Consider the following 23,325-nt stretch of genomic DNA (forward strand, 5'->3'; position numbering starts at 1 on the left):
AGGGCATTAAGGAGAAAAGCAAATTATTCCGCCTAAATAGGCTACGATAGACAAATTAGGCAAAATGTTTCTAACTAGGCTATTTGCACTAAATTTGCTTCTTACATTCTTCTGGTTCGTGGTTGCATTGATCCATAAGGTTAAAAATGTGCTAACAAACCTCCCTCGGATGTAGAAGTACTATTTTCGTAAATGTTATGGTGCGTTTTAAAGATATTGCTATTGTTTGTTATGCCACTGATCCGCATACGCACAACGTATAAGATATAAATACAAGATATAAAAGTTATACATGTAAACGTACCCACCAACCAAACTCGTGTCCAATCGACTAGAACAAGGTGCGGGGTGAGATTGTCCAAATAGCTTATTTTGTCTATGATAGCGTAATTTAGGACATCATAGCCTAACCATGAGCCATCCTTTTTTAAATCAAAATAGTCCTATTTCGGTGGTTTTTTAAAACAAGCTGGTAAAAAATGTTGTGCGCATGCAGATTAGCGGCAAAGCAAACTAAAAGCAATATCTTCAAAATTGACCTAACATTTACGAAAATAATACTTCTAGCTAGCGTATAATCCGCCAACTCTGTGAAAAAAACACATTTAACGTCCTTATATCCATATCGTCAACATATCGGTTATTTCAAACTTTTATTATCGTAGCGCTATTTGTCGCGGACCGTTCGGGGGTATGACAAGAAAAAAATACATTTATTTGTGGACAAATAGACGAATTTCAATGTTTACATTTTTCGGCACTTCTGCGCATGCGCGGCTTGCCGTAAAAATCAACAGGCAAAACATTAGCCGCGCCTTCGTGCTTTCATAAGGAAGTTATCGAAGAGGGAAGACGTGTTGTGATAGTTAGAGAGAAAAAACTTAAAATTATTTAAAATATTCGTCGTAAACGTTGAAGTACTGATTGTGGAAGGATGCCTGATAGTTGCTGTGTACCGAATTGTACGAACAGACGCAAGAAAGGCGATGGAAGTGGTGGTTTTTTTCGAATTCCTTCGAAGAAATACCCAGACGTCAGAAAAAGATGGTTGACTGCGATTGGCAGGGTGGATTGGCCAGAACAGCTAATTGGAAATGCTAAAGTATGCCATCTGCATTTCACATCTGGTATGTATATTCATTTCTCTTGTCCATAAACGTTTGAAACTCCCTCTTCCCCCCTCTGGGTGAGGCCTCCCTGTCTCGTATTTACTACCGCACTGAGATTCTTTCACTCCCAGTAAGTCAATGTTTTGCACATCTAGTCACTGTGAATATATGGAATATTCTATTCTTTTTGTAGGAAAAAAATCAAAGGACCCACTGAGCCCTGATTTTGTGCCATCAGTTTTCGACCGAATTGGGAAAAAAATGAGTGAGGAAAAAAAGAAAGAGAAACAGGATCGATTCCAACGTGCACGTCTGAGAGTTAAGCAGCGCTCAAATATTCCTGTTGTGGAAGAGCCCAGTGAAGTTTTGGAACCAGAGGAGGAAGAGCTAAGCCCACAAGATATGGAGATTGAAAAATTAAAACAAAAAGTGACAGAAATAGAGAATGTTGTGAAAGAAAAAGAAAATAACATCAAGGAAGTGACTCGAAAATACTGTAGCATCCAAAATGAACTTGTCAACAGGATGGCTGAAATCCATCAGTTAAAAAATAAAAACAATTTGTCAAGAAAATTCCAACTAAATTATGGACATTTGAAAAGTCACAAAAATTATTTTTATTTTTATACTGGATTGGACCAAGCACGCTTCAACTGGGTATTTGCAATTATCAAAAATAAAATGAAACGTATCAGCAGAATATTGACACCAAAAGATCACCTTGTTGTTGTCCTGGTAAAATTGAAACTTGGCTTGTATAACAAAGATATCGCTTTCAGGTTTGGAATTACATGCAAAATGGTCACCAAAATTTATCGAAGCTTGCTTAAAGTATTATCAAAATCTTTACTTTTTTTAATTGTGTGGCCTGAGAAGGAAGCTATACGTAAGCATATGCCGAAGTGTTTCAAAAAGTACCTAAGTTGTCGCTGCATCATTGACTGCACTGAGATATTCATACAACGTCCATTAAATCTCAATGCCAGAGCACAGACATGGTCTAATTACAAGAATACTAATACCATCAAGTATTTGGTTGCATGTTCTCCAACAGGAAGTGTTAGTTTCCTATCAGAAGGATGGGGAGGTAGAGTCTCTGATAAGGAAATAACAATAAAAAGTGGTTTTTTGGATTTAGTCGAAAATGGAGATCTTGTTTTGGCTGATCGAGGATTCCTTAGCGAGCAAGAGTTGGCAACACGAGGCGTGGTATTAAAAATACCTGAATTTACCAGAGGGAAGGAACAAATGTCAGCAATGGATGTAGATCGATCTCGAAAAATAGCCAATGTTCGAATCCACATTGAGAGAGTTATTGGACGTTTGAGAAAGTTTGAAATTTTGAACACAACCATACCTATCACTCAAGTAGATTTATTGGACGATGTGTTTATCGTTATATGTGCTTTGGTGAACTTGAACAAAGGCATTATATAACATATATTATTACAGAGAATTTGATACTTCGCACACAACTAACATATTGTTATATTATATTACATATATTACTTTGATATAATGTGACACACTATTTTTTTTTAATATTATTCTGACAGGTAGAACATAGCCAAGTTTTCGGTGCTCTTGTTATCTTCACACAAGAATAATGGAACCATTCTATGTCACATGAGCCTAAATTGTCACAACCAATCATAGGTGGGAAGGATGGTCTTCTGCATATGCAATACACCTTTTCTTCATTTAGTAACTTGGGATCACTTTTCCGAGTGACAAGCTCTGGTAACAAAACCTTTTCGAATACAATGGCCAGTTTTTCACGAAGTTTCCGACAAAATGGTTCATTTTTTGTAACCCTGATCAGAAAAGTATCATTTTCTTGCTTTCCTTGTGAAAAAACAAAGAAGTCACAATAATTCATTTTAGTTACTAACATTTGATGTTGTACTTGGAAGTAATAAGCATGATTTTTTTTGAATTTCCCAGCTTTATCAATGGGACAATTTTTATCGTTTCTCCATAGCTTCAAACTTTTTTTATATTTAAATGGGCATTTGATCTCAACTAAACTCTGACCATGACATTTGCACTTCACTAATCCATCAGGGCTTGCTGCAAGATATGGAAAGTTTGGATCAATATGAAGTCCAGTTGTGACAACTTGGAGATCAACATGGTGTTGTTTGACATGTTGTTCATATACTGAACGAGCTCTATTCTCCATTCTTTTCCCATATCTTGTTGCAACAACGTCAACAGGCTCTTTATATTGCATGATGGTCTCAATTAACGTTTTTGTTTTTTTCAAATCTGAAGTGAAGGCAAGTTTTGAAACTGAAGCTGTTATTCGCCCAGCTCGATGTAGCATCCATTTGTCGCTAAGGCTTTGAGCTTCTGTGAATTTTTTCAAGTTTTCAAACTGTATATCAAAGCACGAGGATTTGTATTGATTGTAATTTTTTTGAGCAATGTTATTTATTTCTATTTCATTTTTATTTATGGCAGCGGAGTCGTATATGTATGTCAATGGTTCAGGAAGAATGTTTTTTTCATTTTCATCCGCAGTTTCTGTTTCGCTATCATCATGGTGTGTTGTTTCACCTAAATCCAGACTTATATTTTTAAGTACAACTGCATCTGGAGCAATTTGACTGAGTGAAATCCACTGTTGTTTTTCCTCTTCTGTTACGAATTTCAAGGGATCCACTGATGTGAATCCTTTCAATTCACCTTCAAAAGGTTCGTCTATAGTAGGCAGGACTTCGCTTTTTTTTGGTCTTTTGAAGTTTATGTGCTTCAGAGGTGCAGGGTGTGCTCTTTTTCTAGATTTTTTCCATGAGCATAATTTGCTTGTGGAAGCTTTTTTGTTTAACTCCAATGTAGCACAAGCAACCAGTTTGAACAAAAGGGCAGCAACATGACTGCATGCCGAGCCAAGGCTAAAAGTAAAAATTTTATTAGTCACTTCAAAAAGAAAAAAAATTGTTAGTGAAGAAGGAAAGCTAATGTGAATTTTTACCCAGCAACGCAGGTACAATTTGCTGAAAGTACCCATCCACTTGTGTGTAAAATGATCCATACATCATATAGTTTTTGCTTTTGTCCTTGTCTCTGACTAGGTAGTACGGAGGATTTAATGTAGCAAAATTCAACGTCTTTCAAGAGGTGGCAATAAACATCTTGAACATGCCCAGAAAGATAAAAGTTGTAAGCTTCTAAGGATTTATAAGCTTTCAAAGATTCATTTGTAAATTCACTGGGTGTATGGATGAGATAGACATACAAATCCATATGCGTAACATCGGGTAGCAATGATACATCGTCGCTCCAATCTTCTCCCTTCAGTGAAAAAGGGTCGCGTAGGAGTGTTCCGTTGGCAAGCGTGAGTTTTTTTGAATAATGCTGTTTATCTTCACTTACTAATTTCGAGAAGTATTCGGTCGACATATTGGAAGTGAAGACCACGAGGCGGCCGCTTTCGTTTTGTCGCATTATACTCTGTACAACTCTTGGTCTGTGTTTATACCTCGCGTACATATTTTGGGCTATTACCCACAAAAATTTCCAAGGCAAGGATATAAAAACGTCGCAGTTTAAACGCAGCTATTTAGTCGAACACAATGCAGGACTTGCTTACTCGCGTACTCCTGGTGTGTAGGCTTGTAAAGCCGAAGTAATGGTCGAGAATAAAAGCCCGCGATGGAGAATATCATTAAAATCTTAGTAACGGAGTTCATAATGGTAGTGCAAGTTTCGATCGAAAGGTTTGTTTACTTTTTAAGCGATTTAAAACGATCGTTTAATAAGCAATTACCCTATTTGTTTACTATCTTGCCTGCCATTTTGCCTGTCGATTTGCGCAGAGGCTTGGGAACTGGTTATGTGACGTCACACGGAAATTCGTCTATAAGCCGGATCCGGCATGTACTATCATCCGATAATGCTGTGATGGATCCTTCAACATGACCATAATTATAATCAATTAACTGAGACTACAATATATATCAAAAATGGCCACCGTTGCGCTTGACTTGAAAATCACAAAAAGGTGTAGCCGTCTGAACTTACCGCCAAATTTTTGTCATGCGTGAGTTCCGACACCCCTAAAATTGATTAAGTGGTAGTATCAAATCCCTTGAATCGAATTCATTCATTAAAAATAGTAGACAGAGCTGTGGTAAGTTGTTGTAGGCTTTGAAAGCAGTTTCACAAAGTTATCAGATTCACAGAGTTGGCGGATCATACGTTACATCGGAGGGTGGTTCGTTAGCTCATTTTTTAACCTTAAAGATCGGTGCGACCACGGACCAGAAGGCTATAATAAGCAAATTTAATGTTGATAGCTTAGTTAAGAGATAAATTTCGCCTAATTTGTCTATCATAGCCTATTTAGGCGGAATAGTCTAATTTGCAGTTGTCCCTAAACTGCACAAGAAGAGGGTATGCTGGAGTGGAAAAGGGGAGAAAGAGAGGTAACTGGCCAACTAGGACGCTGGCAATGTGACTGCATTCCATTCTCGACAATAGCCACCTGCCTGATGACCGAACCGATGACAAAATGAAAACACGTTTTAAACACACAGCATGCACGGCTACGTCTGTCATTTCGAATGCTAATTTTCCGCAGACCTCAGCAATTCTTTGTTAATTCAAGTTAACACCTCACTTCTCCTCCTCCCCCTTCTTACACCCTTCCCCAGCGCGCTAAGTTTTTGGGAATCTTTAAACCGGTTCTGCACCAGCCATCGTAATCCATTTAATGGGATGCAGGTTTTTTATAACTTTATTATTCCTGCATCTCTAATATTCCAGCCTCTTTGTCGTAAGGCCGCCTTTTGGGGTTGGAAAAATAATCCCGCCCCTACTACGATATTCTTGCATGCTGGATTACTGTGTAATTTCTATCAAGTCTGTACCGTATCTATGAGGCGGCAGAAGGGTCAAAAACAATCCGTGTCAATTCGAATCCGTTGCAAGAGTTTTTCCCCGAACTGGCAGTGTCTTGGTCGAAAATATGCGAAATCCCCTTCTCTACTAGACATCGGCACTGTAATTGTAATGACCCTCTCTAGAGAGGGCACCTGAATTTATTTTTCGCCTTGCTTAGGAAAAGGAGGGTTGAAAATATTTGCGAATATTGATTCTCCTTTTAGGGAGATATATGTTTTTGACTGTGAATTCTCTATCTGACAGGTATTATTGTATTTTTTTGGGATTTTTGACAAAATCGATTCTACGAATTCGTATTTTTAGTCATGAAATTATCTTGCCCTTCTTTCTAAGACCGGCACTGTAACTCCAGCCCCCCTCTACTAGAGTTGGCCATTGTGAAATATTAAGACGACAAACTCGTTAGTTTGGTCGAAATTTTTTGCGATGGTTAACTTTTGAGAGGTGGCTGGAATTACATTGCCGGTCTCGGAAAGGAGGATGAAATAATTTCGCGGGTAGAAAACGGCGTTACTTAATAAAATTTTAACGAAATGACCTCGCTCTCAGGCCTTTTAGCGTTTCAGTATTGAGACGAAAAAAAACATCCAAAAAGTCTAGGGCAAAGTTTTACAATGACCTGAGTTATTGATCTTACATCCAGTGTTCAAGTGTTAAATATACTATCATTATGCAGCTAAATGTTTATGATAATGTTATAACATAAATGAAGCTGGACGTTATGTGTTGGACTCCATTTGCTTCACTTTAGAAGCCCAACAAACTCCCATTATGGATTTTTTTCCCCACAAGCAAAACATTAGCGCCCATTTTTTTGGCCTTTGAATTTGGCTAATGACTAATCTACGAAAAAAATGTCCCACGGAAGCGTAGGAGCACTTTTGCTGTGGTATTATTGTTGCTGTCAAATGATATTTCCACGACCAACTCTCGTACACCATTGTAACAGGCTGGTAACGTCCTTATATGTTTTTAAGATTTGCAGTCCTTTTTGGTGACTTTTAAAACGTTATTCTAGATAACGAAATACAACAACAAAAGGACTATTTAACGTCTGGATTCAACGTTTGTGACATTTGTATTTAAAGCTATAGCCCAAGACCCGTGCAATGACGTCATCATTTATTTACACTAATTTTATGTTGTACGTGAATAATTTTACACACATGTGTCAAATATGTCACCATAAATGTCATCATTAACATTGACGTAGATATTATATTTGTACTGGGTACGTATTAGGTCATCTAATCCCCTCCTTTAGCTTCTAATTTGCTTGACAAACAGTTCCGTATTATACACACTGCTTTGTTCATGGTGATTCCTATTCCTGGAAGAAGTATTTACACTTAAAGAACACTGCTACTTAAAATTAAAATATATTTTAGCAATATTTTAAAAAAAATTTTTAATTAATAAATCGTCATTATTCTCATGCCAGAGTCTCTTTTTCACTTTCCTATAAGCCCTGGAAACGAGATTGAAATTTTTACTTCTAATGCTGAAGAAAAATCAGTTTTTCTTCATCATTTCCATTCTTACCTATTGTTAACAGTAAAGTTTCCAGACAAAGAATCTTAGGGTGCACCAAAATAAAGTTCTCTTCTACGTTTTTCAAACATTACGACACGATTTCAAAGTAATGGGAATCCTCTATGTGGGCTTTTTTGGTCATTTTGCAACATATTTTTATTACTTAGTAAAAAGTTATGCGAGGGTTGGGGCGGGGTTGTTAGTTAAAAATAGTTTTATAGCAAATAGCTTTCAGGGAAAACATGCAGTGTACCAAAAACCTTTCACGCTTCAGCATATTTGAAATTTCCTAGAATATAGTTTCTCGGCCGGCAAAATAATAGATATTGGAAATTGATCCTGATTTCGCTGGAATCCAATTTAGCGATTTTTATTTCCCTTTTTTTTGACAGTTTTGAAATATATATGTCAACCGTATCATTCATCATTCAGACCGTTGTTGTTAAAGAATTCATGACCGTAGCACATCTGTGTTTGGGCGTCGATTTTTAAATAGAAAACTTCCAATAGCACGCTTAATTTATAAGAACATCAAATTTCTAACCAGAATGGTTTTTATTTTTATTTCTCATTCCCTGTTGTTTTTAATCTGAAATCTCACCCTGAAATTCTTTTAAAACATTCCCCTACGAGAGACAAAGCCTGGTACTAAGTATTTTCTGAAATTCTATTGGTACAGTTACTAAACGCTGGGAGCTGGGCTGTCTGAAACGGCTTAATGGCAAGCGATCTTTACCTTATAATAACCTTTCTTTAAGTGCTCTTACACACAGGGAAGAGCAGTAAAGAAAATAATTATGAATATAGGTTCGTTTTCTTTGGATGACGCTAAATAAACCTTATTCTATATATAACAAGAAAGAAAAACTAGCTAATAAAATAAATTCAATCGTTTACATTAACAAGTTTGTGACGTTTATTTTGAAAATGTCGCCTTGTTTATCTATCAAGTAAATCATGCTTTGAGAGGATGACTTTTAGTCAAATGTTGTTTACGGTTTATAAGAGCGAAAGAAAAGAAATAAGAATAGTAGAAGAAAGTAAGACTGGGTGTCCGGTTGAACGAGAAAGAAATTGTGATCGATTCTGGTGAGGTAAATGTCTATAACACTTGTAGTTCTGAAACAAAAAGTATTTCATTGAATTGTGTTTCATTGTTTTTATTCAATTTCTCACCCTTTTCGGCACCAGACATAGGACTTTGACTATCAATAAATATTAAAATATTCTAGGGCGGGATATTTAAGCTACATTCTGATGAAGTAGAAGCTACTAGGCAGACACATAAGCCGAGACCTCCCTAAGTTTTAGCGAAAAATTACATCAAAGACAAGTCGATGCTCATTGAACTATTTGGTCGATTCAAAAGAATTCGCTTTTACAACCATACAAGTAGCAAGTGGGTACCCGCAATAATTTTTTTTTTTAAATCTAAAAGTGCTCAAAACTTTCTAAAAAGGCAAAAACATGGTTGACACTAGCATTAATTCCTCTTTTTCCCTTGTTTTCTGGGCACTGGATAACAAATCCTTTTTGATCAGTTTATATCTCCTCTGGGCGTGTCTAGCTTTTCAATAATATTCATTCAAAGGGGGGGTTTCTCCTTAAACGAAACTGGTGAGATTGCTTTCTACTTTTTGGAAGATTTTATGTAATTTTCGTTTTGATTTCCAATATCACGCCAATAAATTTGTTGCACTTTATGAACTAGCCTCGTTTTGTTATAAACCAAAAGTTTCATAGTCCGATTGCAAAGGTTTCTTGTTCGCTTTATAATATAGCTATGACTGACGCTGACGTCAGCGAAACTGCGTAAACCAGGCTGAGTCTTCTTTCACTCGCTTTAACTCGTTTTTTTTTCGAAATCTGGGGAGTTTATTTTAATCTTTTAAAAATGCATTGGCCGCAAAAACTAACTTGAAAGTTCAGTAAAAGCGAAAAACTAACAAAAGCCTTTAAAAACACATCAAGGCTTATTGTTGGATTACAAAAAAAATCGTAGGATTGTGTAAACTAATTCTCCAGGTGTCATCAGTATGCGTCCTAGAATTTTCATTATTTGTCGCGCTTATAAATTTATTTGGAATGGAACATGGCTTGTGGGAATATCACCATTGTTGACAATTAAGATAAGACATTACAATCTGGTTATTTTGTCTGGTTTTCTTTAATACAGTGTGGTGCATTTAAAAATCTGTGTTTGCACTACTGTAATCCTTTTTCGATGTTGTATAAATTCTTTAAATTTCTTAACGCAAGCTAAAATTTTCTTTCCTTTTTTTCCGCGTAAAATTCGGAATAAGCAGAATATTTTTTATCAAAACAGAGAAAATCGACACAAAAAGACTGCAATTACTTAGTTTATTGGGAACCGACATTATACTAGATGTTGGAATCTCTCGTGTTCACTATTATTAGTGTCACCTTCACAAGCAATTCAGTTGTCTATAGTATCACTCAAACAGGTGTTATTCCGGTTATATTTGTACTAAAACTTAAGCATATTAAAACAACCTCCCCAAGCGGGCTTGCTCGGTAGAATGCGTTTAATTATTGCACGGGCAAATTTAACCAAGATTTCGGCAAGACGAACTGGATGGCATCTCGAATACTCGCATTCGTAGCTATATTTTGTATAGACAGGTATAGCTACAAAGATTAGTGTCTATAGACATATAAAAAGATACGTTATAATTTATCCTCCTAGGTATCCTCATAGATTAAGCGAGATCCCCGGCTAGTCGAACTAGGCCAGATAGTCTTATGTAAATTTTCCAAAAAATGGACAATCATTTAAAGACAATACGTTTGCTGCTACTAAGGATTTCCATTTTTTTATGCCCTTCGATTTTAAAAACTTGCTAAAAATTGCACGCTAAACTCCCTCCTTTCCTCTATCCCTGACCCAAACATAAAGAGAAAAAAATATATTATTTTCGTCCCTTTGCAATTATGGCCTTTGCAACAAATGGTTTTCCTTTAGTAAAGGAAAAAAAGTTGCGCGAAAATTCCCTGAAGCTGATGAACATACTTTTGAGTTATTTTGCTTTGCATGTTCTTATTCTTATGTTAACAAGAATATCTTAAAATAAATGTTATCTTAACGGTACAAGTTGATAAGTAAGCTGTAAATAAATATCCAGTGTTTATTTCTGTACGTCAGTACTTGTCTCAAGTTACATGATGTGCTTAATGAAGTATCCAGGCTTTTATCAACCGTGTTTTATTTTTCTTTGGCGCTTCATCTTGAAGCCCCTGTGTAATATTGGAGGGAAGAAAAAATCGAATTTTTGTAGATTTAAATTAACATTTTACAGTTTTTTCAGTTATGTAGCCTCCTTAACGAAAAGACTGTCAGAAGGTCTTCCCAAACTAACGAGAAAGGTTCTTAGCCCGCAGCGGCAAAACCATAGCCAAACCTTACATGGAACTCTAATTAACTCTAATGGAACTCTAATTACCCTCTAATTAACTTTTTTTAACGGTGAGATAACTTAATGCTTAGGCACTTTTGAACTGAAAAATGTATCTTTATTTAGCATAAAAAGCCAGTTTTTTTAACAGCACACGGTAAAGCGATATTTTTTAAGCCATAAAGTGGAGAGCCAATACGCAATTAGTTCTTGTTTACTTTTACAACAAATCAAAATAGGAAAGTCTGTAAAAACATTGATACGCATGCGTATCGAAAACGAGGCCAGTCTGTTTGTTGAACCAGCCAGCTTGTTAAGATTTCGAGTAAAATAGGCGAGATCTCGGCAAGCAGTTCAAGTCGACTCCTCATACAAAGTAAATTTTAAATTCCATCGAAAATGGCATTTAGACGAGATCTCGGCAAACAGGCTGTCCTGCCTGATTCTATATAAACAGCCTATTAGCGGAACAAACTTCCTGATTCAAAAGTATCTGATAATTGGCGAGCAGACGTATCTTACTTACGTAAATAGCACCGCTGATACATGTTTTTATTTAGCATCATTTTTTTGAAAATTTTTCTTGTTATAGAAAACAAAAAAGATGGTTCCTTCAAAGCTTGCATTTTTCATCTTGGTAATCGCAACTTATTCACAAGGTACAGTGCATCTCACGGCTGTAGCGGCCATTTGCATCTTTGTTTTAACATGGTTTTAAGGAGCATCAAGACTCACGGGAAAAACTTAATTAGGGTTGCTACAGAATAAAAAGCTTAGCTTCGAGATCAAATCTTAGGAGAAAAATCTAAAAAAGTATTAAACTATTCCATGTTTTAGGAGGAATAAAGAGTTACTAATAACCAATTCTTTTCTTTTTTTAAATGTCAAAGAGACTGTCCATTTGAAATTGCAGTAATGTAATTATAGTAATTATAACTCCAGTCTTGTTGCAAGATACACATATGCTCAATGTTTTGTCTTAAAAAATGTAATAACAAAGTTACTGCTTCAAGAAAAATAAGGGACCTCACCACAAACAATTTTAAGAGGAATCAATACTTTTAGTCAAAGTTTTAGGCGTGGTCACCATGTAAACGTAATGAAAAAATGCTGAACTTTCTATAGAATTGTTTATCAACAAATGAAGTATGTATGTAAGCAGGTTTTTTAGAATTTAAACAAAAAACTCGAAATGTTACACCAAAATAAAAGCTTCCTGGTTTAGGCTTGCATATATTTATTATCTACCTATTCAGCTTATTTTTTTTGCTTATTGCAAAAATGAAAGATGGGTTTAATATGTATTTCTTGCAATTTAACTTCATAGCTCATAGTACTTATGAAATATAGATATAGGAAGTGACAGGGAGTAACTAGTGATAACGAAATTTTAACGATCTTTTTATCGGTTTCAGGAAAATATCTGAACACTAGATGTTTCTACAAAACGCAAGATGAAATACTATCAGTGGAATGCAATCCCGAACAATCATGTTACGCTATCGTTTCGCTGAAATATAACAACAAGACATGGCACGAGAACCAATACGCAATGGGATGCTGGGAAACTCTACCGTACTGTAGTCAAGACACTTGTGATATCCCCTTACCAAATTACATCTGGGTTGAGCATCACTTTCCAAGATTTTGTTGTTGTAAGGGAAATTTGTGTAACGGCAACATAAAAACAATTATTTAAACCAGTGCGTTAAATAGTTGGACGAAGCACTGTCTGATGATAACAAGGAACGTTCTGATCGAATTTTTTTGAAAAGAAATGCGAAGTAGTAAATGCCAGTAATAAACAAATACGCATGTACATAAAATCTACACATTTAATTTTTCACTTTCGGTATTTTTCTTTGTATGTAAGATAACGCATATATGCATTGCGATGTAAAATATAAAAGACATGTGCTATCACTTGCGTAATTTTTACACCTACATTTCCGTTTTATTTATTTTTATTTTCTGAAAATAAAACTGCTTTTTGGCTCACTAAATCAACCGACCAAATATTCAATTTCTTGCAATTAGCCTAAAGACGGGGCCCAAGTAACTAAATAACCTTACAAACCTAAGTATTCTATTGTACTTCTAAGTCCATCTGATCTATCTAATACAGAAAGATCGCAAATTCTTACAGATACGATCTTCCAAATTTCACCCTTTTACCCTCTGAGAAATGCGAGACATATCACAGAGGGGTATCCCCCCCCTTTGTTGCAAAACACCTTGGAGATTATCTATCACATACAAGGAGAGGTAACATAGAGAAGTAAAAATAAAACATACATGTAAGCTTTCAGTAACGACAGATATTCTTAACCAAAAAAAAAGAAATTAAAAAACACTTGCAGAGATATAAATAATTTGACAACAGCACAGTGACAACAGAGTCAGTGGTTACGCAGTTCTTGTTTTAATGCTTCAACTGCAACGTCTTCCCATCGCTTACTTCTTCACATGTCCGTTCTTTTGCAGTTCCGCTCTGTGTAAAATAAAAAAAGGTTTAGTTTTATGATAGTAAATTAAAAAATAAATATTAAAAAAAAATATTAACAGAGATAAACTATACAATAGTATATACATTAAAACAACTAGCTATGTAAAAAAAATAGATAGAGAAAAAATCATTGTTTGGATATTTTCGTCAAAAAATAATCCTACGGTTATATATATTCGTTTTTCCGCATTTTACATACCTGTAATGATTAAGCGCTCCACGAATAACCGCCTTTTATAGAACTTGAAATTTTACTACCACTCACCCCCCCCCCCCCTTTCCAATGTTTTTTGATTGATTGTTCCCAATTTTCAGCGTTGTTATAGACAGAAGGATGAATAAAAAAGGTTTCGTCATACGATTAGGTCTTTTTGAGTCATGAGAAAATTAAATAGGTCATAAACGGCCAATCATAGTATTTGAAAAAAATATTTCACAATGCAAAAAGGGTGGGGAGACGGAGTAGGTGGAGATGAAGGGTGAGGGGATGATGAGTGGGAAGATGGAGAAGGAAGGGCTAAAAATAGTTAACATCTTTCAAGACGTTTTTTCCGACAGCTTCAAAATAAGTTTTTACATAATTAAGATATTAGAAATTGTCAACCACGTGACATTTCGATTTCTTACCCGAGAAACAGATACATTTAGCCTGGAAGACATAGAATCGATCCCGAAAATAGAACTAGTAGAATTATGTACCTTAGTTGTTGGGAAAAGTCATCTTCGACGTCATCATCATCCCAATCGTCTTCCCATACGTGCAAATCGTCTGCGTTTTCTTGGTCCTCTTTCCAATCTAATAAAAAGGTAATTGAACAAAAATTTTGTTCAAATTTTTGTAGTATTTCTCGTTTCAAAAAATCTTTCAATTGTTTTAAAAGCTTTACAGGACTTCTTGGCATATATTGATGCGTTATTTTTGCGTGTCACATTAGTGTAAATGACAAATTTAGGCTAATTTTTACCTCCTTCAGCAACTTTGATGACGTGATTAACAAAATGCTGACAAAAGCAATCTTTTCTGACCAAATTGTTACTTAATATTTTTTATCAGCCTAGCGCCTGCCGAAAACATTTTTTTATTTTTATTTAAGCAATCGTATAATGGTTCAGTATTAAAGTATTACTTTCACTCAAAACAAAAAAATTGTTTTGCCTACTCTACCGAACAATTTTGTATACCTTCAGTTGGAAATTCTTCAAAGTCATCATCTTCTTCTAATGCACCAAGATCAGATTTTTTTTCAACTTCTTTCTTCTTTTCTGTTTCCTTTTTGTCCTTTTGTCCTTTAGACGCCATTTTTTAATAGTTTTTCTCTCTTTTATCTATGAAATAAAGTAATTTTGTGAAATTACAAGATTTGACTTTTAGCTAGCTAAGTTACATGAGCAACCAAAAATTAATGGCATGCAAATGATCTCTACCATAAAATATTTTTTTTACACACACTCTTCCTTTAGTTGAAAAAATTTTTACAAATAATTTATTCTCGGATATTCTCATGCAATTGGCACAAAAGTTTACGCTGGTATGATAACAACACAGACAGATGAGAAAAGAGTAAAAACAGATGAGAAAAGAATAAAAACATGCTTGTTCAGCCACCCCTCGAGGCTAAGAAGCCACCACCCAAGTTCCCCTCATCAAGGTGTTTAGCTTATTTTATTTAAAAACGATTTTTATTTTTCTCATCAGCCTTTTAGTGTATATATTTTCCTTTTTTATCTCCCCATATTATTTATAACTTTTATTAAACTATATTAGTTTTAATTTGTGCATTAATTTATTCATACACCACCAAAGTCCCTTCTGTCAGTCTTCAGGTTAGTTTAACTTAGAACGAGTTGTTTTTATATTTGGTAAATTTTATTCTGTAGGCTCACATGAGTTAATGTTGACTTACTATATCTACACCTTCTTCTAATTTAAAGCAGCAGCAGTAGTAGTAGTAGTACACAAATTGATTGAGGTGTGCTATAGATAGCACATGCAAAATGAAAAATTATATAAGAAGTTGAACACCTGAAAGCAGATCTATATGCACAAATGTGTGTTTTTCGCTGCACGTGTGCCAAAATATTAAGAAAGAAGCCTGCAAATATCAAATAATAATAAATATACAACTGTAAAAAGTGTTGTGTCCACCAGCAGCCTACACTCTATTTTGGTAGTGTTCAAGACAGACACTTTAAAACGTGCTTAGATTTTTAGAAGCACAATAAATAGTGTTTTCCATATTAATAAAGTTAACAAGATGACAACTTAGAGTATAACTTAAAGGGGTACGGAACAGCTGCTGGTTTTCTACTATAGTGACTTACACGAAAGTCGAGCCTATGGCGGCAAAAAACAAAAATGGCTATTTTTCCGGCATATATGAATTTACGGACTCGAACATACAGATATATCTAGAATTTTTATCTTCTCCAGCATTGGTCATGTTTTCATCCAGAATGAGTCTTCCTGAAATATTTCTTTGTAATATACTTTTCGAAAAAAAATATTGAACCAGCGAGCAAAGTGCACTGGTCTATTCATTGCGCAAAACGTGTCTGCCGGATTTTTAATATGTGCGCGGGATATACGGAATGTGAGCATTTTAACCGGTTCGCAGCCCCTTTAAGAAATGTTAATTTATTAGCTTCATTAGAACTTTAAAATACCATGTATATATACTAAAATGATCATTTTCGGAATAGTTTATTACATTCTAGTAAGTTAAAACGTACATTAACACATAATGCAGAATACACGATCTTTCTCTTTTTTCAAGACTTAAGAAACTCTAACACACTTGTTTAAATTTATGTAAAGACATGCACGTAATTTTTCTTTTCTTTCCAATTAAGTGAATTTTTATGCTGTCCACTTCATACATCTTGTATCCCTATGAGTTTTCAAACAGCCAGCACAACAATATCGAACACCACAAGTTGGACAAGTGTAATTAGATAGATAGCCGCAAACGGAACAAAAACGCCGCTCTGGAAGTATAGACTTCGGTGCTGCAGCATTGAAATAATTTGGTACTCCTTCTTTTGCTTCAGCTTGCAACTCTTCTGTTAATGCTGCAAATGACCGTTTTGCTTTTTGTTTGAAAATATCACCCAGTTTGACTTTCCTTCTTTTTTTGGTTTCATTGTTGTCATTGAAAGAGGGCAGCTTAGCTTTGGCTACGTATAAGTTCATTTGATGGTGTGGATCATCCTGGTAGTTGTCTTTTTCTAATGAGGCAAGTTGTCGCTTCTGTCGCTTAGCTCTTGTCTCTTCATCAACAACATGTTTTCGTTGAATCTCTTTTAAACGAGAGGAACCTCTTTTATCTGACATGGTATGTCACAAAATTGTTATCACATTTTATAAACACATTCTACAGCTAAAGAAGAAATATATTGATAAATTGAGTTACTACAGCAAAGCAGGAGAGCATCTGAACAAATGCTAAAAAACTAAAAATGTCAATTTAACTTTTAAAAAAGGATTTTGTACCCTTACTAAAAGCAATTAGAAAATTCATAAACATTCTGTAACCTGAAAAACATGTGTCCATCAATTAAAAAAAACATTTAGTTTCTGTTATTTGGTTCTGCTGATCACCAAGAAAAAAAATATTTTAAAAGTCAAATGAATTGATTGATCACTATTTTATGTTGAACTTTGTAACATGTAAAAGCGTCCAGTGCACCATATGTTAAAATAATGGTACGTGTAGTCTTGTGCGAGGATTCCTACTTGCAGGGTAAAATAGTAGCTATTAAGAAGTGCACAATATCTATCTAAAAAATGAGTGTATTAAATTCGAAATTAATATTTAGGATATTAGAAATATGTACATATATATCCATCTCACAATATAGATTCTACTTTGAAGGAAAGCGCTATATGATGCAATAAAAATAAATATTAGGTAAAATAATACTAAATTTGTGGGATCAAAATAACTTTTACACATTTATAAATATAGATATATATATATATATATATATATATATATATATATATATATATATATATATATATATAAAAGTAAAACAACATGCATATAATATATGCAGCTAATTATTACTATCAGAAATGTTATTATTTATCAAATGAAGTTTGCGTTTGGAATCAATGTCCAGGTTTTTCGCACTCATAGATCGTGTCCTACGACGATCCATTGGATAAGGTGACTCACTTGCTAAATCTTCCCTTTCTGATTCTTTTGCCTTGTTGCAACATTGATTTGTTTTCATGTTTTCCATAATCAAACACATGTTGGTTACCTTGTCAGTTAAACTTTCATTACGTTTTTCCATTTCTTGTAATTTTTTAAGTATTAAACATAGCTGATCATGTTCTGATTCAGACTCAAAACTGTATGAAAAATATTTGAATAGGCGGTAAATTCCATATGTAAAAAAGACTAAAGCAAGTAGGTATGGGTGACTCCACAATATTAAACAAAAATGCCATATCGAACTGGACAACAAAAGAAACCATTTAAAAAACATGTATGGACCAACAAGAGTATACATTAAAAACGCAAATGATAGCCATACTACCAAGTTTAGCAGGGACGAAAACTTTAAAATCACAAATGAAACTGATATAACTTGAAAAAACATCATAATTGTCAGTGCTTCATGACTTCCTTTATCGAAGAGATTAGTAATTTCTTTCACACCAAACAAGAACTCATTGTAATGCTTTGATACTTCTGTTGCTAACAAAATCATTTTTTTAGGTCTCTATATATAAACCATTCATTGTTCTACCTATAACCAATACACACGATGACATCAAGAGGAAAATCTGCAAATTAATTTGAATAAGAAAAACATTTTACTGTTTCAGTTTGACATCACATTACTTTTTCAAATGCAATCTGTCGAGAAGTCATATGTAACCGTTTCTGAATAATATTTAAATTACGGTTGTACTGAGCTATGCGTATCATAATTTTGCCATACCAGCATTTTATCAAATATGATTTGACGTCCAAAATCAGTAAATAGATATACAAATTCTGATAACTCAGTGTTAAAAAACTTGCAATATTTCCTAAACTGTAGAATTAAAATATAAGAAACAAAAAGCCTAATGGCTTTAAAATTCAAAACGAACTACTGCAGTGGATAAAGCTGAAGAGAAACATTTCACAAGGCACTGTTATTTAATTATAAACCCTTCACCAATACAAATATAGCTAAAAATATAATAAAAATTCAAAAAATATCTATTATTGCTTTTTAAAGTACAAATAAAAAAACCCACTAAGAATCAACATATTGGTATGCACATAAAAAAACTCATATTCAAAACAATAATCAGAAATCATGAAGTCAAAAATGATGTCGAACTTGTGCTGTATAGAGCTTAAATTCTGTTCATTTTAATTTTTTATTTAATTTTTTTTTTAAAAAAACTATTTCATCCAAGATATTTGCATTTTGCAGAATTTGTTTTCTTTAAATTATTTATCATCATGGTATAAAATTGTAACTTATTTAGAATTTGCAAAGGTGTAAACTAAAAAACTCAGCATGCAAGAAAAAATGTTGGATTGAATAACTGTCTTTGTTAAAAAAAACCAAAAAACTCAAATGGTTTGTGGAAACCAGCAATTTTCTGTCAGTTGTTTCACAGGATAGTGTCTCAAGTCCTCATTCCTTCATCATCTGCATGTGTGATATCAATAAAATATTCATAGAAACACACTCCTCTCAAGTTTCACAGATAACACCCGTTTGCTACAATAAATACTCACCCAACAAGTCTAAAAATTTCTAAAATATCACTAAATCTTGTTTATGACAGGGTGAACCATAACAAAGGTTTTTTAATGAGACAAAATTTGAGCTACAATACAATACCGTAAAAGCCACGAACTGAAGCAATCAACACACAAGTAACCTTCCAAAGAAACTATATATAGAGTTTCTTAAATAAAAGAGTCAGTCATAATAATTACAGTACGGAAATCACTAATTGTACTCCATTTGAAAAATTGTTTGCAGTACCTTAAATCAGTATAATCAAGTTTCTTGAACAATATTCACGATCAAGATAGAAAAAAATACTAAATGAACATTTAGCTCATGTTAATTGTGGTAACTGCATTAATGTCTCTGTTGCCTCGCACTTACTAATGTTCTTAGGATCACATATAAGGGAACTTTACTTGAAACAATATTAGCCAATACACGATGGAAGGCTTGCCTCGAATACCTGCTTGTTTTGATCATTAGGTATCAAACCTTCAAGATGCTTATTAGGACAAGCCTATAAAATACCTGTAGTTTGGCTTTGTAAACAACCAGTTAGAGCTTAAGGTTCCCACACACCCTTCCTATACTATTAATAATGCTGTGTAAGGTTTGCAAAACTAAAAACACTTCCTTTGTTTTAATGTGATGCCACTTTGGTCAACTGATGCAGAATATCATTGATTAATCACCACATAGCATTCGTCACCGCAACCATTGTTAAAGACAGAGTAGCGGAGTTCAGTTTATGACTGGTTTGAACTGGCTTATCCCTCACGCATCAACAAAGATGGAGACACTTGCTCTAGCTGCACGGTTTCCTTGAACAACCATTTAACTAAGAATGTTGTCAAAGTTTTAGTCCAGCAGTGGGAGCAAGAGTCCTAGCCAATTACCCATTATGCATTTTAACTGATGGGGATGTTGGGCACCCTAAGTCAGCCAAAAATTTAGACAGATACATGTGTGCAGCCTGTTGATTATATCATTAATTGATATTATTATTGTATATATGCTATTATTAATTTATAATATTATTATTTATATTGAAGAATAAGAAGAGAATGATGAGATATAAGGAAGTACTAATGCCATGGGAGACATTCACAATTGCAGTGCAGCCAAGATGTACATGTCATTGTGAGTGTGTCACTATTACAGTGCATTATGACGAAGAGAATAATGAGATATGCTGTGGTAGACATTCAAGCGTGTCGTACCATTGAAGTGCATTATGATGAAATGCCGTAGGAGACACCCAGGTGTGTCGTACCATTGAAGTGCATTATGATGAAATGCCATGGGAGACACTCAAGCGTGTTGACCATTGAAGTGCATTATGATAAAATGCCATAGGAGACACTTACAACGGAGTGCAGCAAAGATTAGGGTTTTTGTATCTGCACATGTATCTGTCCTGCCTGTTATTGTTTAATCTTATTGCCTGGCATCCCGATCCATGCCCCAAATATACAATTGCGTTCCAATGCAAAGGATGTTGTATAAATTTATTTCATAATACAATGTTCTTTACTATTATGATGTTTTATTACTGAGGAACCCGGACAATTAATGTGAATTTGTATTTTTGGTGAGTGAATTTTTAAGTTTGACATTTCTTCCACCAGCAAAACGACTTTTTAGAAAGGCTAAGAAAAAATGAAATCTGGTAATTCCTACCCATCCTTCAGTCAAAGATAATTTGTAATCAGTAAAAAATTAATTAGACAATGCGAACTAGTACAAGGTATGTACAGACTAATCTATATTATAATACCCGTATACGTCTGTTTGTCTGTCACACAAAATGGTAGCGGCGGCTTCTATGATCTTGCTAGATCCTTGAAAAAACTGAGGGTTTGAAATTTTTCATTTTGTTTTATGTGAGTATCCTTATTGTTTTAATTCATTAATTAAAAAGAATAATTATAGTGGAAAGTTATTTTTTTTTAATACATTATACCTGAAGCAGCATGTTGTGTGTGCTTCACTCAATTTACCACTACAGCGTTCCAACTGAATGTGTGACACAGTTTAGATGTCAAAACCAAGTAAAAACGTCTCCCATCTGTTTTAGTATTAGCAATGCATAACATCATGGTGTTGAATGAGATTATGCATCTAATTTGCAGTATGCCTTCCATGAGGGACCACAAATCGGGTTCTAGAATATTCAAAGCCTTAATTGAAGCTAAGTCACCCTTAAAATTCAGCCCAACTAGACAGCATCCTTAGGACCCGGAAAAATTTCATTTTAGTTTCTTGTCCACCCCAGCATGTGCTTGAGCACCTACATAAAAAATTCATCAAGGCTTGGCTGTGAATGGCATGTGGTCGCACTTGCATGGCCCACATATACGCCACTATTTATTAAACGCATGACATATCTTCTATTTGGTATGTGAGGCAAATACAGAAATTAACACTTCATTACCTACCTATGCATTATTGAGTACGGAAAAAAAATTAAAATAGCGGTAAGTCAATTCCTGTGAATCATCACAGGCTTAGGCGTACATCACTAAAATAGGGTTTATTAGGCGCAAAAAGTCTCAAAAGTTTTGATAGATATTTATAATTTTAAACTAGTTCTTAGGACTATTTGGTGACCCTTGGTGGGTAATGTTTTTTGGGGTAAAAATGAGCATAAATCGTTTGTCTTTCTAGTACTTCAGACTCTGTATGACAAAAAAGGCATTAAAAATTAGGGTCGGACAGTTGACTCTAACATTCTAAAATTTGTGGTGTCTCCCTAGTTTATAAGTAGGATGGTTAAGTGCTGATAGCTAGGCCAACAGCGTTTAAAGAAAGGATAAAACATCCGTTATATAGCTATTCATATGGTGCTGCCGAAACTCTGACACAGCAGAACTATAGTCTCCTTTTCATTTTCTGATTGGTTGTTGACAATGGGCTCTACAATCTTCTATATTCCTTACATGATGTTTTATTATTTATGCTTCGAAGTTAATTTTTAATACTTTTTCGTAGATCCACATCAGCTATTTGAGCTGTTATTTTAGAATGGGTTTGCCCATATATGGCCATCGCCCAATTACGGCCAGGGCATATATATTATGTATAACTTCATTTATTTATTACAATGCTATGTTAATTCCTTGTTTGAAACACTTAAACCTTTTAGCTTCAAAAAAAAACCAAAGTCCATGAACTCAACCACTTAATTTGTCAAAAATGTAGGTTTAAAGTTTGTTGCTGACTATGCACAATAAAAATGGCTGACAAAATATTTTTTCAAAAAATTCTTGGAATTCTCATAGAAAGTTGTGAATAGGTAAAATTCAATAAAATCTGTTTGAGTTACATACTTAGTGTTGTCCTTCAACCACTTCGTTAACAGTTCTTTATCCACACTAGAAAGGATTGGAAATAATAGAAAATATGGCGCCCTAATACGGCCACATACCTTTTAAGTGGATTTTAATGCTTTCAACAATGTGAAGTTTTATTTTAATAATAAATATTGTAATAAACAACCTGTTGTTACTGTTTCTTTGACATCGCGTGATAAAAATGGACCCCGGATGACATGGTTTAGGGGACTGGAAATGAATTTGAAGCATTTTTTGGGGTGGGGTTATCAGTTGGCATATAAGAACGTTTAATTCCCTCTATTGCAGATTATAATATGATGACCAGATTAGGGTGTCTATTAGGCCACCCTCAAAAATATAATTGGTTAGCGTCACCTGACCGACTCGCTTTGAAAGGCGAAAGTCAAGTCGGCCAGTCAGTAAATTTGTAAAAACCAAACAATCCACGAACAGACACACAACAAAATCCACCATTTACCTTTTCAGCGGTCCTCCGAATTACGGTTGTTACGTTCGAATGTTATTTCGATAGGGGACTGCCCTGCGCTACTCAGTGCTATATTTTCCTGCTTCGCATTTACACGGAAATACAAGAGAAAACCATGGGAACAACATTGACTGGCAAAAATCGAACTTTAAACGTAGTCTAAAAATACAGCTGGCTTACATTTAAAACAAATAAGAAAATAAGGCTGCGAAATATAGTATATACTTTTGTAATTTTTCGGAAAAAATTTTTATCCGACTGACCGACTCACTTTTGTAATTAGAAA

General features: G+C 34.5%; 5 protein-coding genes across 6 annotated transcripts; 2 read left to right on the forward strand and 3 right to left on the reverse strand.

The window, feature by feature from the left end:
• Positions 1-821: 821 nt before the first annotated feature.
• LOC130621198 (uncharacterized) lies at positions 822-2,546 on the forward strand. The gene is made up of 2 exons (XM_057436514.1): positions 822-1,127; positions 1,303-2,546. Exons 1-2 carry the CDS (start codon positions 935-937, stop codon positions 2,544-2,546), a joined length of 1,437 nt encoding a protein of 478 aa, XP_057292497.1. The 5' UTR covers positions 822-934.
• Positions 2,166-6,578, reverse strand: LOC130622271 (uncharacterized). The gene is made up of 2 exons (XM_057437712.1): positions 4,087-6,578; positions 2,166-4,006 (listed from the first exon to the last, which is right to left on the reverse strand). The coding sequence occupies exons 1-2, from the start codon at positions 4,602-4,604 to the stop codon at positions 2,638-2,640; spliced, it is 1,887 nt and encodes a 628-aa protein (XP_057293695.1). The 5' UTR covers positions 4,605-6,578; the 3' UTR covers positions 2,166-2,637.
• Positions 6,579-8,551: 1,973 nt separating this feature from the next.
• Positions 8,552-12,883, forward strand: LOC130622276 (uncharacterized). 2 transcript variants are annotated; one of them, XM_057437716.1, is made up of 3 exons: positions 8,552-8,644; positions 11,556-11,622; positions 12,379-12,883. In XM_057437716.1, the coding sequence occupies exons 2-3, from the start codon at positions 11,568-11,570 to the stop codon at positions 12,660-12,662; spliced, it is 339 nt and encodes a 112-aa protein (XP_057293699.1). In that variant the 5' UTR covers positions 8,552-8,644; positions 11,556-11,567; the 3' UTR covers positions 12,663-12,883. The 2 variants fall into 2 exon arrangements, with proteins under 2 accessions (XP_057293699.1, XP_057293700.1); XM_057437717.1 differs by having other exon boundaries at positions 8,558-8,639.
• Positions 12,884-13,261: 378 nt separating this feature from the next.
• Positions 13,262-14,813, reverse strand: LOC130622277 (26S proteasome complex subunit SEM1-like). Its single transcript, XM_057437718.1, has 3 exons — positions 14,652-14,813; positions 14,169-14,265; positions 13,262-13,454 (listed from the first exon to the last, which is right to left on the reverse strand). The coding sequence occupies exons 1-3, from the start codon at positions 14,767-14,769 to the stop codon at positions 13,418-13,420; spliced, it is 252 nt and encodes an 83-aa protein (XP_057293701.1). The 5' UTR covers positions 14,770-14,813; the 3' UTR covers positions 13,262-13,417.
• A 1,326-nt stretch (positions 14,814-16,139) lies between these two features.
• LOC130622275 (zinc finger HIT domain-containing protein 1-like) lies at positions 16,140-17,082 on the reverse strand. Its single transcript, XM_057437715.1, has one exon. It carries the CDS (start codon positions 16,798-16,800, stop codon positions 16,327-16,329), a length of 474 nt encoding a protein of 157 aa, XP_057293698.1. The 5' UTR covers positions 16,801-17,082; the 3' UTR covers positions 16,140-16,326.
• Positions 17,083-23,325: the final 6,243 nt, after the last annotated feature.

The sequence above is a fragment of the Hydractinia symbiolongicarpus genome, chromosome 12 (assembly GCF_029227915.1).
Source record: "Hydractinia symbiolongicarpus strain clone_291-10 chromosome 12, HSymV2.1, whole genome shotgun sequence".
In the NCBI taxonomy this organism is placed as follows: Eukaryota; Metazoa; Cnidaria; class Hydrozoa; order Anthoathecata; family Hydractiniidae; genus Hydractinia; species Hydractinia symbiolongicarpus.